The 18,740-nt window shown below is 42.3% G+C and overlaps 1 protein-coding gene across 1 annotated transcript in view; it reads left to right on the top strand.

The window, feature by feature from the left end:
- The window catches only part of PPP1R36 (protein phosphatase 1 regulatory subunit 36), a 35,221-nt gene extending 16,969 nt beyond the window's left edge, over positions 1-18,252 (top strand). The window contains exons 7-11 of the mRNA XM_042446802.1: positions 2,715-2,855; positions 12,586-12,628; positions 14,670-14,860; positions 15,750-15,944; positions 17,951-18,252. Coding sequence (XP_042302736.1) covers positions 2,715-2,855; positions 12,586-12,628; positions 14,670-14,860; positions 15,750-15,944; positions 17,951-18,194 — 814 coding nt within the window. The 3' untranslated portion in view covers positions 18,195-18,252. The remainder of the gene's footprint in view (positions 1-2,714; positions 2,856-12,585; positions 12,629-14,669; positions 14,861-15,749; positions 15,945-17,950) is intronic.
- Positions 18,253-18,740: the final 488 nt, after the last annotated feature.

Genomic DNA, 18,740 nt, shown 5'->3' with positions numbered 1-18,740 from the left:
TCACCTAGTAGGGATCCTTTAAACTTTGGATTCCTGCACTGGCAGAGGTTTGGCCTAGATCATCGCTTAAGTTATCTGATGTGGTAGACTAGCGTCATCCCAACCCCCATGTGCCAGGGGCCAGCACCATATTTGTGCCCATTGACTACAGTTGTTTTTTTCTTTCCTGGAAATTTACTGCAGTCCAGCATCCAGTAGCTTTCTAAATAGCACATATCCACAACCACCATATTGATTAGCACAGGATTAGATGGCCCATGTGGTCCTTTCCAACTCCAGTTCTATGATTTCGTGAAAAGTAATGGTAAAATTGTAAAGACAATCAGCGCTGGCTGAGAAGATTACCTTCTGAGCCCATTTGGCAAGGGGTGAAATAAAAGAAGGTTAATTTTGCAGAAATCTGGCCATCATTTATATACCATATATCTAGGGATGCCATGTCCCGGTGGCCGCCGGGACAACCCCCCTTTTGGGGGCCCCCTCCCGGTCCCGGTCCGGTTTGGCCCCCAGCCATGTATTGGTCCCAGTCCGGGGCCTGCACGGCGTCAACCCACCTTCCCCTGCCTCCCCGCACGGCCGCGCCACCTACCTCCTCCTCCTCCTCCCCCTGCTCCTCCTTTCCAGGCCATGCGGCCATGTGGAGGAGGCGAAGGAGGAGGCGGTGCCCCTCCTGCACGCGCACGCGCCCCCCTCACCGCCTTGCGCGCAGCCGCTCCACCCACCTCCCCCTCCTCCTCCTCCTCCTCCGTTCCAGGCCACGCGGCCGCATGGAGAAAGCAAAGGAGGAAGCGAAGGAGGAGGCGGTGCGCCTTCTGCGTGCGGCCATGGGGCCTGGGGCGGCGCGGGCGGGGGCAGGAGGGGGAGGGCCTGCTGCTTTGCCTCCTCGACGGGGGTGGGCGCAGCCGCGCGCAGGAGGTGCTCCTCCTTCTCCTCCTCCTCCGTTCCAGGCCGCGTAGCCACGTGGAGGAGGCAAAGGAGGAGGCGGTGCCCCTCCTGCGCGCGCCTGCGCCCCCCTCCCCGCCTTGTGTGCGGCCGCGCCACCCACCTCCTCCTCCTCCTCCGTTCCTTCCAGGCCATGCAGTGAATGAAGGAGGGGGAGAAGGAGGAGGAGGAAAAGGAGGAGGGGGGAGGAGGGAGGTGGTGAGTGAGTGGCCTTGAGGTGGTTTTTTTTGGGGGGTCTTTTAATGCTAACAAGTCTCCCTTATTTTGACATGATAGTGTGATGATGATATGATGAAGATGAGATGATGATGATGATATGAGTCAGCTTCAGAGGCATGCAAGTACTGTTTCAGAAGCCAAGAGAGTGTCACCTTCCAAAGTGCCTTTTCTGTGTGGTTTTGGTTCTTTAATGGTGATATTGATATCAGCAAGCCTCTGAGGCTTGGCCAATGTAAATTGCTGTGATTTTTACAAACTCATGCGCAGTGAAGAAAAACCAAAGTCCCTTGACCAAGTACAGTACACTTCTGAGAAGTACAGTTGAATCCGAGGGCAAACCCACTTCTTGTTAAACCACCTTGACATATTCAGTATGCATAGCATGTTCAGTGTGAAACCCAAAGAGTTTGGTTATCGAATAAGCCTCTATGCAAGAGGCCATGTTAAGTAAAGCCATGTTCAATGCCCAAATGTGCTGTTTGGGAGGGGAGGTTGGCCAAAAAGGAAAGTACATTTCTGTCATCTGTTTAGGAATAATGCCCAAATGTCTTCCATTTTGATCACGCCTAAGAAACATGCATTTATATTAACATTTTAAAAAAAATCAATTTTTTTTGCATGTCCTCCATTTTTTAAAAATGTGCCCTCCATTTGAAAATTTTGTCCTACATTTGTCCTACATTTGTCCCGGTTTGGAGGTCCAGACTTATGGCAACCCTACATATATCAGACTTGACACTGTCCCAGGCTTCTCCAGCAAATCAACTAAAATTGTGCAAAAGTACCTTCTAGTCATTTCCATATGTTTGTCATTATTTGCTTGTCTAACAATCTCTGGTAAGTGGTACTCTTCTGGCATCATAGAAACAATCCACCCAACTTCCCTTCTTTTTCTTTTTCCTATTTTTGTCGTTTTTAAATTTATTCTCTTCATTTAAAGCAACAATGAACACACTGTTGTAATGATTGTAGAAATGATACGTATGTAAAGAGAGGGGAAATGTCACTGCTGTGTTATTCTGTTATATGTATGTTTACTTATTCATGATAAAATAGCAATAATTTAAAAAACAAAACAAGTAATGATAAAACAATAACTTAGCAAGAAACTTAACAAATTGTGGAACTTGATAACAATAATGAATTGTTGTTGTCATTGTTGTGTGAATAGGAATGAAATACATAGTAAAAACAATTTCCCACACTCTGGTCTCATTTCTATCTTCATCTTATTAGTTTTGTTTGATTTCTTTTACTGATTGTAATGGTATTTTAAATTGGAGATTTTGGAAAGACCAGCACTGATGTTCCCATTGATCTATCTGTTTGCATTCCAGTGCTCCCTCCTGCTACATGTTTTTGAGCATTCTGTTGTTATCACCCAGTTTATTAATGATAGCCTGGTGGGTACCACATATCTACTTGAACAAGTTTATCTTGGCAATCTAGGGTGTGCCATCCATCCCTGTCCTGTAATTTTATGATCTAATCTTTAAATTGTTCTAGCATCTTTAACTATTTATTTATTTATTTATTTATTTAATGTCAAACAGAAAGCCGAGTGCCCAGGAGAAGAAAGAACTGAAGGATAACCAAATCAATCTGGCGGTGACCAAAAAGCACCTTGCCGAGATGTACTGCATCCTAATCCTTGGACTAGGGATGTCAGAGCAGCATCACATGGCATGTGGCAAGTAAGAAAATGGTTGTATCTTGAGAATGTTTCTTCTGGAGCCTCCCCCTCTGATGAGTGGCTCCTACAACTACCATGTGTATGGCATGCTGCATCTCTTCCATCTTTTCTTCCTTGATGGATGAGAAGAAGGAATGATGGCAGAAGTGGTGGAAAAATGCAGAAGGGATACAAATGGAAAATGCCATTGTCTGGACCAGAGATGGTAAGCTTTTTAGAGTCTGGGGTTGAATCTGGCATTTGTGAGGTCCTGGCCCAATTCTGTGGGGTTTCCCAGATGGCTATGCCCTCTTAGCCAAGATACTATTGTTTGGCCATACCCTTTCTATGTTTTTCCCCCAATCTAAAGGGTTGTATTTTGCCACAATGGTTAATTTAAGTGTTCTTTAGCTTTACTTTCATTTTTATATTAACAGTTCATGGTCTGTGCCACAACCTGCTCCTGGTCTGTTTTTTTATAGAGAGAATGGAGCTTCTCCATCTTCTGCTTCTGATTATGTAGTCCATTTGATTTCTGTATTTGCCATCAGTTGATGCCCATGAATACAGTCACCTCTTTAGTTGCTTAAAGAATGTGTTTGCAATGAACACGCTGTTGATCTGACAAAATTCTATCACTTCCTGTCCTGCTTCATTTCTTGATCCTAGCCCAAATTTCCCTACCATCTTTGATTCTGCTCTGTTTTCTGTTTTCCACTCCAATCACCTGTGATGAACAAGGAGGTCAATTTCCTTTTGAACTCCAGCACAGAATCTTTCAATTTCTTCTTCTGCCTCTGTAGGTGGCACATAAACTTGGATTATGGTTAAATTGATGGGTTTTCCCTGAAGACTTATTGATATTATTTGCTCAGACTTCGTGTTATATCTTTTGGCTGCCTTTGCTAAATCTCTCTTTGCTATTAATGGCAATCCATTTCTTCTTAGATTTTCACTTCCAGTGCAAATAATGTGAAATTATCTGACTCAAAATGCCCCCACTTGCTGTACATTTTAGTTTGCTCACCTGAACTATTGCAATATGTATACATTTCATTTCTTGTTTTACTATATCTAGTTTCCCTATTAATGCTTCTAACATTTTGTGTTCCTATAGTGTGTGTTGTGCAGCTTCAGACTTTCCATTCACGGCTGAGTATGTCAACAGCTGAATGTCCTTTAGACCTGAGTCCAGTTTCATCATTAGCTACAGCACTATTTGTAGCTCTCCTCTGTTGTATCCCAGTAGCTTTGAATGCTTTCCAATCTCAGGGTGTCATGTTCTGGCACTATCTCTTGAGGGGGCAGGCTATACAGTATAGCCTCTGGTAGATCCCAGTGGCAATAAAATGGCCCTCAGACCCACAGGACTTATCTATCTATGGTCTACTACAAAAACCCCTGTGTTGAGATGCCTTTCTTTTTAACTGAACATGATTCAATGCAAGAACAAAATTCCACATGCATTTCAGAAAACCCTGAGGGATAGCTGGCAGATAATTGGCAATCTGCCTTGCATGTATTGTCATCTTTAAAAGAGGAGCTTGTACTCTTAAGGCTATGGATTGGCAGCTAAAAAAGTGTGATTGGCTGTGAAACACAGCGTCCACTTGATGGGTTTTGATGAGGTGATGCCAGTTGAAGCAGAAGGTCACAGCTTTTGAACTGGTAGGAATAGTTCCAGCAAGACCTTAGCATGGGCTAGCAAGCTTGGCAGGATCACAGAGAACTGTTTATTAGTTGCTGCCTACGTGCCACATTTGATTTGCAGTCTGAGTCATCATGCACCTGTGGATTCAAGAGCCTTGTTCTTTTCCATTGCAAATTTGTATTTGGATATCACAATAGGTTTGTTAGCTCACCTTCCTGCCCCCCCCCCATTACCTACATGCACCAATGGATGAGGAGATGAGGCTGGCATTTTTTTCTTCAGCAGCTTACAATTATTATTTTTAATTAGACGGTTCCCTGCCCTCAGGCTTACAATCTAAAAGACACGACACAAAAGGAGAAGGAAATGGTGGTGGGAAGGGGGATGAGGTCCAGTGATTCTTCTCTCCCTCTGAGGCCTGGACCAAGGCAGATGGACTGGAGGAAGGGCTCTTCTTCTTCAGGCTAGCCCTGATGGAGCTGGGCCTGGCTGTTCACTGCCTCCCAGTCCGAAGGATGACAGTTAGCATGGAGGGAGGAATTGTAAATTGATTTTTGGAATTGTAAAAAGAGACGACTAAGCTGTTATGGAAAATAAGTGTCTGGGACTTTTAGAAATCATTACGTAGGTGTGGAAATTTCATGACAAGCTACATTTACCCAATTCATTCTTCTTTGTGGATATTAAACTGTTCACAGGCCTTGTCTGTATTTTATCTGGGTCATCCTGTGAAAGATGATGGAAAAATCTCATAGAATCATAGAATTGGAGAAGACCCCAAGGACCTTCCAGTCCAACCCTGTGCCATGCAGGACTATATAGTCAAAGAACTCCTGACAGATGGCCATCCAGACTTTACTGAAAAGGAGTGTGTCAAACAGCTCTTACCATCAACGAGTTCTTCATAATGTTTAGGTGGAAATTCTTTTCTTGTACAGTAGTTTGAATCTATGTCTCTGGAACAGCAGAAAACAAGCTTGCTCCATCATCTGAGAGAAGGAAATTAGCTATTCCTGTTATTCCATATTTTGCATCCCTAAGGTCCACAGTGAAGGACAGAAATTTTGTGGTAATGATACTTAGTACTTTTAAAGAATGAAATATGAACTCTAACCCCAAATAGAAAAGTGAGATAGGAGAATGGACTGTATGCCAGCTAACATGAGCTTTATCTTGAAATGCTTCACTGTCTTGCTCACACATTTGCCCAAAGGCATTTTATCTTTTTCCTGGCATTCTATTCCTTTAACTTAAGAGTGAATTGTTTTAATACTGTAAATAGTTTAATTCTATTTTAATGTTCATATTTTGTATGTTTTTAACTGTATTATTATTTTAAATTTTGAGCCACTTTGAGTCCCCAATTGTGGGGGATAAAATAATAATAACAATAATAATTATTCAAAGACCCCCCCCATCTATCTGAGGAAGTTGACCTAAGTCTAACCTGTACTGCAGAAATAACACAGTTTGACACCACTTTAATTGCCGTGGCCTGATGCTATAGAACTATGCGATGTGTATAGTGCTAAATATTGCTAAATATTGTATAGTGCTAAATTCTGGTGGGGCACCAGAATTCTCAGACAGTGAAGGCTAAATATCTCATTAAGCTACAAATCCCAGAATTTCAAAGCAGTGAGCATTGAGTGCTTTATTTATGTGGTGCAGATTAGATCCTAGTCTACAAAATCTTATGCTACAATTTCTTTCACAGTTAGTTTCAAAGGTGCTACAAGATTCCTTTGCATACTGATGATCATGATGATATTATTATTATTATTATTATTATTATTATTATTATTCTACTCGAGATCCAACTGATGTGAAATAGCTGGGCTGGAAGCACACCTGAGACCTGGGAGAGCTTCTGCTAACTGCAGCAGGCAATCCTGTAGCACTAATGGGCTGGTGGTGATAGCATGAGGTGTACAACGCATTGGAAAACGCCCTGCTTCACCCCCTCGGGACTGTGTCATAAAGGAGGAGACACTTTCCTCCATGGTGTTGGGAGCCTAACACTCACTAAGGCAAAGTCCTCATTCAACAGCGAAGTCGGTGCAAACCTGGGTGGAGGCCTATCACCCGTGGGTGTTGAACAGCTGCAGGTTTAACAGCATCCTGTCAAATTCCTTTGTAACTTGTGGTTGCAAAAGTGATTTTTGTTTTTCTTGCTGACTAAGCAGGGAGAGCCCACACCAAGACAGTGGTTAATTCCAGACTCAGCACAGTCCATCACCCAGTCCCAAATGCTGTGCAAGCAAGAGCTAGCGTGAGACAAATGGTTTTGCAACCAAACTGGAAAGCCTGCATTTAAAGAATAAATTTTAAGTATTACACACATACACATACCTACACCCATGCACACCTCAGCTGCTGATCATCGAATCATAGAGTTGGGGGAGGCCCCAAGGGCCATCCAGTCCAAGCCCCTGCCATGCAGAAACTCACAATTAAAGCACCCCGACAGATGGTCATCCAGCCTCTGTTTAAAATTTTCCAAAGAAGGAGACTCCACCACTCTCCGAAGAAGTATGTTTTACTATTCTGCAGCTCTGACTGTCAGGAAATTCTTCCTAATGTTTACGTGGAATCTCTTTTCCCATAATCTGTGTCCATTGCTTTGTGTCCTATTCTCTGGAGCAGCAGAATACAAGTTTGCTCCATCCTCAATATGACATCCATTCAAATATTTAAGCAGGACTCTCATCTCACCTCTTAACCTTCTCTTCTCCAAGCTAAACATCTCCAGCTCTCTAAGCTGCTCCTCATACAACATGGTTTCCAGACCTTTCACTATTTTGCCCACCCTCCTCTGGACACATCCTTCTTGAACTGTGCCCAAAAGTGGACAGAGTATTCCAGGTGAGATCTGACCAAAATAGAACAGAGTGGTACATGTCTAGCAAAGTGTTCTCATTCACAGAGTGTATATAGTGTGGTAAAAAGCTGAAGTTTCCTTCCCCCCTTGTCTGTTCCAAACGTAAATGAATCCCATGAATTAGTTTACAGTTGTAAACCGCTTTGAGACTGCTTAGGTGGTATGAAACTGTATATAAATGAAGCAGCTATTGCTATTGCTAAATGCAGAATTCTAACCTGGATTTGTGGGTATTTCAGAGCAGGGTGATCAAATGGATGTGAACTCATGCAAAGAGTGACTCTCAGACATTTGATTCAAATCCTGGTTTTTTCTATAGATTTCTCCCTTTTAGATTGTGCTTCAAACAGTCAGGAAGGAACCGGGTGTATCTGGTTTTGGGAGAGGCGGCATAAGATTTAACTATGCCAGTTTCCTCTGGGGCATTTTTTATATAGAGAGGAAAGCTCAGCATTGTATTCTTACTTACGCACACACAAAATACCAAAATTTAGCCAAATTAATTTTAAGGGCAAGGTTTCATTGGCCAAGATGTTCTCATAAAGTGAGATTGGAGGAACAGTTCAGATGGGGTGAGATGGGAGAGATGTAGGATTGCTAACTGGCTGGGAAAACGTGCCTTGCTTTGCTTCTGTACTATTAATAACTCTTTGATCCACAAGTGAAGCTTTTCGTAATTAAAGTGTCTACAACGGGTGTGGATAGCTGTGGCCCTGCAGTTATTTCTGACCTCTAACTTCCATCAGCCCTAGCGCACCATCAGTGGTATGGATGATGAGAGCTACAGTATTAAGATCTCAGGAGGGCCACAGTGGCCCACCTATGGTCCATAAAGTCATAATGGATTAAGAGGTTTAAGCAATTGATTGTAAAGTGTTGACAGCCCTAGAAAGATTTCTCTCATTGCCTTAAACTTTAAACCATTTTAAGCCATCATTTCCAACTTTTAAAGATTCGAGACTTGTATTTAATTTGGCCTGCAACTAGATATTGTGTATAATGAAGAGGCCTAATTGGAACTGCTCCCTAAGTAGTTGCCAGCCAGTTGAGATGCAAATACAAGTAACCTACTTATAGCACAAGCCTCTGTCTTTCTATTCAAAAGTAAGTACCACTAGGTTTAATGAGACTTATCCCAGGTAGGTGTGTGACTAAGTTTTCAGCTCATAATTGTACTACTGGTTAAGTGGTGTTCCATTTATCCCATCTTTATTAGCTATCACGGGCTCCAGATGTACATTTAAGAATGCATGCTGACCATTTGTAACATTTACAAGTCCATCTTGGGCTATGGCCCTGCTTCAAATGGTACAATGGGACACAGTTATAGGAAAAGATATCTGAAGGGATGTCTTGTAGAAGATGGAGCCAGTCTCTTTTCTGCTGCTCCAGGGACTAGAAGATGAACCAACTGATTCAAATTACAAGAAAAGAGATTTCACCTAAACATTAGGCGGAACTTTTTACTGTAAGAGCAATTTGACAGTTGAATAGACTGATTCAGAGGGTGGTGGGCTGTCCTTTGGAGGTCTTGCTGGATGGGCATCTCATAGGAGTGCTTTAGTTGTGTATTCCTGCATAGTATGAGGTTGGATTAGAAAGCCCTTGTGGTCCCTTCCAGCTCTTAAGATACTATGAAATCCACACTAGAGGAAAGCACTTTCACAGCACAAGACATTTTAGCCCTATGTATCATCTCTCATACCATTCCTCCAACATTTAGGAGCAGATCTTGGAGGGGGTAGCGATATAGAAGCTGTAGGATGTAGGATGTTTGCCAGGAATTGGTACACCTACCTTGTGTACACAGGAGTCTTTTCTGCTAGTGCTGCAATTACTCTTTTAATTTTCAAAACTATTATTCAAACAACAAACAAGCTTCATTTATATACTGCTTCATACTGCCTAAGCAGTGTCTAAGCAGTTTACAACTGTAAGCTAATTTCCCCCCAACAACCCAGATGGGTATTCATTTTAGCGACCTCGGAAGGATGCAAGCCTGAGTCAAGCTTGAGCCCTTTTGCTGGTCTTGAACTCGCAACCTTATGGTTTTGAGTGAGTGGCTGCAGTACAGGCATTAAACCACTGCACCACCAGTGGTGTATGTATGTATGTATGTGTGTATGTGTATATATATATATATATATATATATATATATATATATATATATAAAATATATACAAGTCGGTCCTCCTTATCCACAGATTTTGCATCCATAGATTCAACATCCATGGCTTTAATTTTTTTTTAATTCCAAAAAGCAAATCTTGATTTTGTCGTTTCATATAAGGAACACCATTTTACTAATCTATTGTATGTAAGTTTTGGTATCCATGGGATGTGTGTATCCTGGAACCAAACCCCAGTGGATACTAAGGTCCCATTATAGATTTAATCAGTCAATAGATTAGTGATTTCTTTATTGTACAGTCTTACGCATACAATAATTGGATGAAGTTCCACTGAGCTCAGAGGAACTCCTTCACAAGTATCTGTAGCAGAGTTGGGAATCTGACCTCCTAGATGGCTTTGAACTCCCAGCATCCTGATCTATGTCCAGGCTGGCTGGGGCTAATAGGTTTTAGAGTCCAGCAGCCTTTGCAAAGCTACATCTTCTTCTCCCCTCTGATATTTTCTGCCTTGGCTTGTCTTTTTGCAAGCCTTCTGCTTCGTTTGCAAGAGGAAACCATGAAACTGGGAAGCTTGTGTTCTAAAACCACGAGTTTGGTTCACTTTGGCCATTGGAAAGAATTTTTGCCTACAGCACTTGGTCTTGGTTATAAAATCTACTTGGAAGAAGTATCATTAGGGGAAGTGGAATGCCAATTTAATATGACCTCTGCTTCAGGACTGTATTTGGATATATTTTGTTTAAATCCTCTCATAAAAATCTTTTGAGATTTGGAGAGAGAAATGATATACTATTCTCCAGAGGAAGCTCTGTTCCTGGAAAAGAATTTTGGCTGAATACAACTAGCTGTGCAGATGCCATTCATTTTCCAATGAAAAACAAAAGAAAGGGACACAGTCTGGTTAAACTGAAGCACTTTGACAATGCCGTTCTGTGCATTACTTTTAACTAAGTACATACAGGATTGGCTATGTTTGTGTTGTTTGCATTGAAGTTGTTTCCAATTTATGGTGACCCTATTCACAGAGTTTTCTTAGGAAGTTTCTTCAGAGAGGGTTTCTTATTACCATTGTCTGAGTAGATTATCACACCAGGGCAAATAATTGTGGTAGTGAAAAGAGAAAGGAACAATGGTGTTATAGCTGTCAATATTTTTACACAGTTGTGCTCTCTCACAGAAACGATAGCCAAAACCCATAGAATTGCACAGTTGCTTTCCACACATACCAAATGACTCGATATTACATTGGAATTTATTGTTGTGTGCATGCACGGTTTAAATTTTAAATTTCCTGGGCTGCTTCATGCAGCCCTTTAAATTTTAAACATCTCTGGCTGCTGCTTGCAGCCACTTTAAAAATCAACAATCCCTGGGCGGTAAATTTACAGCGCTATATAAATAAAGGTTAATAATAATAATAATAATAATAATAATAATAATAATAATAATACCCTTTAAAATGTAAAGATGTCCGGCTGGTGCTGCCTCTTTAAAATGCCCATTTTGCTTTTGCACCCTGGCTATCACACTTCAATCGCAATATTGGAAAGCTTATTCATGGGATGTCCTGTGAATAATTTGTTCCCATTTAATTGCTGTTTCTTCCTGGGAAAAGTCCCAGTTGAGCACGATGTCGTCTGAAAATCTGACACACAACCGTGTGATCATCCCAGGAGTTTGCTTTTGCCTTTCTCTCCTCTCCCCCCCCCCCCCCCCCCATGTGATAATCTCTTGTAAGATTGTGACTTGCCCAAAATTACCCAGTGGGTTTTCATGGCTGAGGAGGAATTCAAGCCCTGCTCTCTAGAATCTTAGTTCAAAGCTCAAACCACTCCACCACGCTACCTATACTTACTTATTTGAAAGAAAACTCCCCTATACACAGAGGGGATTATTTCAAGCTGGCATGCATATTGTTGTACTGCTGGTGTTAGTGAAAGAACGTAACCATTGCTGAATTATAGCTAATATGTTTTAATGGGCCTGCTATGCATTAAAATGAGAGGCCACCTCTCTGATTGTGCAGTTTTTGCCTGTTGTTGTTGTGTGCCTTCAAAGTTGTTTCTGACTTATGGTGTCCCTAAGGTAAACCTATCATGGGGTTTTCTTGGCAAGATTTGTTCAAATAGGTTTGCTTTTGCCATCCTCTGAGGCTGAAAGAGTGTGACTTGTGCAAAGTCACCTAGTAGATTTCCATGGCTGAGCCAGGATTCGAATTCTGGTGTCCAGAATACTAATCTAATGCGCAAACTACTATACTTTGCTGCCTCTCAGTTTTTGCTACTTGCCACAAATCTGCCCAGGTGGTAACACTCTAAAAGCACCATTTTATTTCCTGTGCCTGCAGTACTAATGTGAGACAAAAAAGTGCCTATAGAGGTATATATATGAAAGAGGCTGACTCCAGTTTTTCCATATGTCAGGCATGTTCATGTTTCTCCTACACATGGAGAGGAGTTGACTAACCTGCTCGCTTGTAGATTCAGTGCCAGTTCTGTAGTCTTGCTTTGCAACCAAGGTGACTAGATATCCTAACTGCAAAGGAGGACAAGGCACTGTAAAATGGAGGATACTCAAGAAAAATGTAGGATGCTTCTGAGTCATACTCAAATTGGAGGACATTTTGAAATTCCCCCTGGACAGAGGGCTGAAATGTAGGACATCTCCTGGGAAAGGAGGGTGTCTGATCACCTTGCTTGCAACCTTTCTGTGTTTTTAAAGCAAAACATGTGTTCCACATGTATATTTATTTAACTACATGTACAGTCATTTTCTTATTTTGAAAGCAAAACAAAACCAGCAATTCCAGCCAATGTGAATGGGGCACAATGAGATTAAACATATAGCCAACTATCTCTGGGGTGGGCCAATCAGTGTTAGTCAGTACAGCCAATGGTGAAGGATGATGGGAGCTGCAATAAAACAATATCTGGAGGCCATATGTTCCTCAACCAAGCTGTAGATACGCCACAGGTTTGGTTTCTTGGCTATCAAAATGTGCATGTTGAGAGAATTGGCTTAAACATAGACTGCTGTCTCAAACTTCCTCTCCTGTTTCCAATGCATTTTTTCTGTTCATCATTTTAGGAGAAAAATATCAACCTCACAGAGAGACAGGGATTTCTTTGAGGTAAGAAGAGCGCCTGGACGGACAGAAGGGTTAAGATTTCAGAAACAGCGCCTGTATCTCACGTTTAAATAAACTCTTTTACTGTGTTGCCAATCATGATTGACGATACTGCCCTAGATGGACAAAACCCGACGTGGGGACCTTAGAACCTGGGGCTGGATCTGACCTTTATAAAGTCCCATTCTACCTCTCTGGGATTTCCCAGGCGGTCATACCTCCTTTCCCATGATGCCCTCATTGAAGTCAGTGGAGCTTATTTGTCAGTAGATATGTATAAGATTGCACTGTCAGACTTTGAATTTCTAGAAATCTGCTCAGCTGTGGGCCTCCCCTGTTCATAAGAGGTGAGATGAATCAAACCAAAAGACCAGCACTTTGGTGGTCAGTGAGATCTAACAGGTTAGCAAGGAGAGCATGAATGTAACATTACCACTCTGCCACTGATCATCTGTAGCATCTATTGTCCTCAGGTGTATTGCCTCCAAACAAGAAGGCTCCATTTAGTTTCTGCGGTCATTACTACTGGCAGACAAACTCTACAGAGTTTTCTAACCCCCCATTAAAGGCTGTCTAAGCCATTTAAAAAGCTGTCTAAGGCCTGGTATAGATGGGCCAAAACCAGTGTGGCACTGCCTATACTAGGGTTCAAGAGCGTGCAGCAACCACACACTCCCAAACTCTAGTATGTATGGGCACCGCCATGACTGCACGGCCCCGCCCACACAGGGTGCACATCCATGATGCAAGTGCTACACAGCGTCTGCATGTTGCTGCGCTGCGCTTGCATCATCAATGTGTCACAGTGTGCTGATGGTGGCGCCTACGTGTGCCCAAAAGAACCCGCGATTTGGATGCTGTGGGCTCCCTCCAGAGGAAAAACAGGCAGTTCCAGACCGCCCTTTTGGGGTGGTCTGTCAAGCCCCTAAATACAACCTAGATAATGAGGAAATTAAAATAGTTAAAGAGTTACTATACCTTTGATCAAACATTGATCAGAATTGAGACTGCAGTCAGGAAAGAGCTAGAAAAGATTCTAAAGAGTAATAATATACAACTGAGCACTAAAGTCAGAATTGTCCAAGCCATTCTACTCCCCATCACCAAGTATGGGTGCAAGAGCTGAACAGTGAAGAAAGCAGATAAAAGAAAAATCAGCAAATTTGAGATGTGGTGCTAGAGAGAAGTGCTAATGTTACCGTGGACAGCCAAAAAGACAAACAAATGGGTCCTAGAACAGATCAAGCCTGAAATCTCCCTGAAAGCCAAGATTAGCAAATTGAGGCTGTCATACTTTGGCCACATCATAAGTAGTCAAGACTTAGGAAAAGACAGTAATGCTAGGAAAGGTGGAGAGTAGTAGAAAGGGAAGAAGACCACATGCTAGATGGATAGACTCAACCAGGGAGGTCACAGGCCTGAAATTACAGGATCTAAGCAGAGCAGTAGAGGACATCTTAGAGATGTCTCATCCACAGCGTCACCATGAGTCAGTGACAAATCAAGTGCAGTTAACATCAACAACTTAGTCCAACATCATGGCCATATCTTCTGGCAGTGAATTTCAGAAGTATGCACTGTGTGCAGAAACCGTTTGGGTAAGCTTACTTATTGACATATTTATGATTTTGAAAGACATTTATGCAGATCAATCTAGGAACAGGAAAATAATGAATCAGGCCATTGGCTCATGACTGTTTACTCTGGTAGCATCTCTCCAGGGTTTCAGGCAGTATTCTTTTCAAACCTTACGTGGAAATCCCTGGTATTGCCTGGTACTCTCCCATCTCAGTGGTAACCAGCTTCCCAGCTCAGACCAGATTGGATGTGTTCAAGGTTGCGTGCTATAGTAGTTTGTATGAGCCATCCTGGAAAAGCTTTTGTTTTTGTTCACATGACCTTTCCTACAGCATATGAACGATTGTTACTCTGTTGTCTCTGTGGCTTTTCTTCCCTTTGCAAATACAGGAAACACAGATGCATTTGTTGGCTTTGTTTGCAAAATTTTCTTTTGGTTAACTTTGTTGTTACTGTTATTATTTAGTGCTTGTACAACTTTGCTGCCTATGTGGCTTTTGTGACATTCAGACAGAAGAACCTCAAAGAAATCCAGCGGGAAATAGGCAGGCTGCTCCGCTCAAACATATTCAATCCTGCTCTGAGAGAGAGAACCAAGGGGAATATAAAAACAGATGTGACCAAGGAGGTGAAGAAAGTCACTTTCACCTATCACAAGTACGGCTTAGTTTTCGCTCCTCTGCCCCATGTACCCCAGACTGTCCGTCTCAATAGATGAAGGAGCTGTGAGTAAAAGATGCAATAGCTAGGGTTAGTGAATATATATTTGCTTTCAGACTATAACTAGTATTTCTAAACATGTTGCATTATACTCTCATATATATATATATATATATATATATATATATATATATGAATCAGAGAATGGAAGAGACTTTCATATATAGGGATCAATTTTATTTTGATTCCTATCATTCCAAGTTATGTTGTTGTTTTGCTAGGGGAAAGTAGTTCCTTGGGATAAGGAGGCAAGAAACATTCCAGTGGTGAAATGTTCCACAACTTTATTAACTAAGTAGGCAAGGTGTTTAAATATTAGTGGAGGCAGTTACAAAGGGAGACAATTCCCATATATAAAGCAAATGAAACCCACAAAGCAAACTCACATGTTATCTAGCTGTTGGGAGCCTTGGAAGAGCAACAGTGGAGATGTCCCCATGACCAGCGTACTGTGTGTTTTCTTTTTAATGCTTTAGGTTTTGAATTGGATTTAATTTTTTGATTGTTTAATTACATTTTTAGGTATATATTAGGTTGTAAGATGCCTTGAGCCCCGAACTGGAAAAAGGGCAGGGCATAAATAAATATAATATTAGGAACAACAACAATAAGAACAGTATAGCAAGTCAAATGATGGGTGAGGCATCAGTCCTGCCTTTCTCTTCACATTTCAGATGGATTGAATGTTAGAAATAGGTATGTTTGTGATTAGTGTGTCAGGGGTGTTTTCATATTTGGCCAATGTTGATCCTAAAAGACTGTCTTTGTCTTTGCTTGACTTCTCTTCTTTGTACTTTCTTAATGAGTTTGCATTTTCCTCTCAAAGGAGCACAGAGGCTAGGCAACCAGCCATAAGGAGTGTCATGGATCAGCGGTCACCTGTGCTTAGCACTCTGTTGCCGATGCCAAAGGACAGTGCCCAGTACCTTTTCCAGGACCATTACCTTCATTCTGGCAAAACTGCTCCAAGTTACACCCCTGAAGAGCTACCAGAATTATCCTCTATCGTGACACCAACCAAGTAAGGAGCAAGGACTACTTCATGTATCACAGGGTAGCAAACCTGGGCTGGCATTCTGTTAATGATTTACACATGCCTAACTTACAAAGCTGGCATGGTGTTGTGGTTTTGAGTGTTGGACACTGGGAGACCAGGGTTTGAATCCTCACTTCGCCATGAAAACCTAATGGATGACTTTGGGCAAGCCACACTATCTCAGCCACAGAGGAAGGCAATGGCAAACCCCCTCTGAACAAATTCTGCTAAGAAAACACTGTGTGATAGCTTTTCACCTTAGTCTTGCCATAAGTCAGAAATGACTTGAAAGCACACAACAACAATAATGCCTAACTTCCCCTAAAGAAGTGGTTGGGCATTTTTGTCCAGTGCAGAAAACCATATTCAGCTAAAAATTGTGTGGTACATGTGGTGCTTCGATGCATCACACATGCAGATGTGTGATGTCATTGTAGTTCTATATTTTACATATGTTTGCACATTCAATTGTACAGTGTTAGAATTCACTAATGCACAATGTAACTCTGTGGGTGTAACTTACACCCCATCTCCTTGATGTAGGCTCTTGGCCCTAGTATTGCCAGAAGCCTGTTCCAAACAAGAAACAGGCTGGCATCCTGCTTTTCCTGTTTTTCTGATGAGCGCAACCACATGATTCATGCTACATGTGCTGTGGGCTACCTTCAGCAGTGAAAAAAATGATTGTCTGCAACATAACCAGTTAATCTTATTTTAGTCTATTTTATTACTTTTACAATTCACCTTCTCCTCCAGGCAGCACAAGACAACATACCAGAACTTAGTAAAGTTACCTCTTCAGATTACAGCTGCAAGAGTTCTACAGCCACCAACCCCAGAGGTCATACTGTCTGGGCTGGGGGATTCTGGCAGTTTAATCCCAGAAAAATAACATTTCCAATTCTGTTTGGTTCTTTTCCATTGATCCACACGCTAACTAGCCTTGTAAGGTAAATTAAGGGCAGGTGTATGGCTGGGCCCATAGTCACACAGTGAGCTTCATGACTAAACAAGGGGGGATTTGAATCCGGGCCTTGGCACTATTAAAGCACCTGTTCTTGTTGTTAACTGCCTTCACTCATCATGCCACAAATAAAGTTTATTAATAATAATGACACTGTGGATGAGACATCGCCAAGACCCCCTGTCCACTGCTTGCTCAGGTCCTGCAAATTCAGACCAATGACTTCCTTAATTGAATCGATCCATCTGGCATGTGGTCTCCCCCTTTCTACTGCCCTCCACCTTTCCTAGCATTGTTGTCTTTTCCAGTGAGTTGTTTCTCTTAATGTGACCAAAGTACAACAATCTCAGTTTAGTCATTCTGACCTCCAGGGAGAGGTCAGGCTTGACCTGTTCTAGAACCCATTTGTTGGTTTACAATGTGTAAAACTCCATTAGCTTACTTACAGTGGAAAATGAAGGCTGTTGCTTTCCTCAGCGGTGTAGTTGGGAAATGGCTCCTGGCACCAGTCACTGGCACCCAGTGAAGCTGTGCCTAGGCAACCATCTGGTTTGCACTGCGTAGGTAGCGAGAGGTGTAGTCCTCACTCTCCTGGTCCTCTGTCAAACACAGTGAAGTATGGAAGAGAGTGGGTTGCTTCCTCTTCCTAGCTCTGCAACTCAGGCTGGATGGCACACAGATGCTTCTCTGGAGGCAACCAATGACTTGGGGAATGGAACTGCTATTGAGCATCTTCTGGCTGCCGCTGTACAAAGGTGTTGTGCAAGTAGCTACTGGGTAGAAAAGAAAAGATGTTGTGTAGGTACTAGATAGCTCCTTGCACAGCTCTCCCAAAAGTGCCTAGGTTGGTCTAATCCCCTTACACCTGCATAAGTAAGCAGAGGAATTCTAGACCCAGTCTGCCAAACCACACAGGTGACAGGGAGGCAGTTATGACTCTTGTTTTATTATTTCACCATGGTGTTGATGTAAAGTTTGCTGTGCCTCTTTCCTGGGCTTACAAAACGATCTCTCATTCTCCAAACAGGATTGGCATTATTGGATCTCCACGCAACAGATTCATCCCTCATACACTTCTGCCCCTTAGCTTCCAGGATGAAGAAGAAGAAGAAGAAGAAGAGTCGGAAAGTGTCATAACCAAAACTAGTGGCTCTTCCCTCTTTTCCCGGGAACTGATGTCTGCCCTGAGGGTTCAAGGCAGTGGAAGCCACCCATCTCTGGGGGTTTCGAGGCCTACTACTGAAGGAGACTACACTGAGACTCCCCTGTAGCATATGCTAGCATTAGTGCTAAGTTTTCCATGTGTTAAATAAATCTATTTGAAGCTTTTGTAGCTCTGCCCTTGAACTGAATCCATCCTTACCCAGGAAAAGGGGGCGAACCTAAGAGTGAAAAAACGGGATTGTCTACACTATTAAAAAACCTCACTCCCTTGAATTGGTGGTGATCTGGCCACAAAATATTCTGTCCTATTTGCAATGCATTCAGGGTTTTGAGGCACCTGAGGGCTTTAATCCACAGGAAAAAAACATACATTTTTTCCTCTGGATTTGCCAGGAAAATCTGGATGAGATGATGTATGACTGGCAGATTTACATCAGTAGTTGAGGGAGAAACTTGGAGTGGGTGGGGTGGGACAGAAGGGGACTGTCGGTCACATTATTGTTTCCGCAGAAAGTGACAATTCCCAAGAAACTCTGGCAAGTTCTGGTACCAAGGTCCACCATGTTTTTAAATACATTTGTGTGCATAACTGCATACCAGTATATCTGTCTGATTGTATTTGTGGAAATGCATATCTTCACATGCTTGATGGT

Source organism: Sceloporus undulatus, chromosome 1, assembly GCF_019175285.1.
Source record: "Sceloporus undulatus isolate JIND9_A2432 ecotype Alabama chromosome 1, SceUnd_v1.1, whole genome shotgun sequence".
Taxonomy (NCBI): Eukaryota; Metazoa; Chordata; class Lepidosauria; order Squamata; family Phrynosomatidae; genus Sceloporus; species Sceloporus undulatus.
Note: the sequence above shows the minus strand (reverse complement) of the source record. Positions and strands in the feature narration are given on the sequence as shown.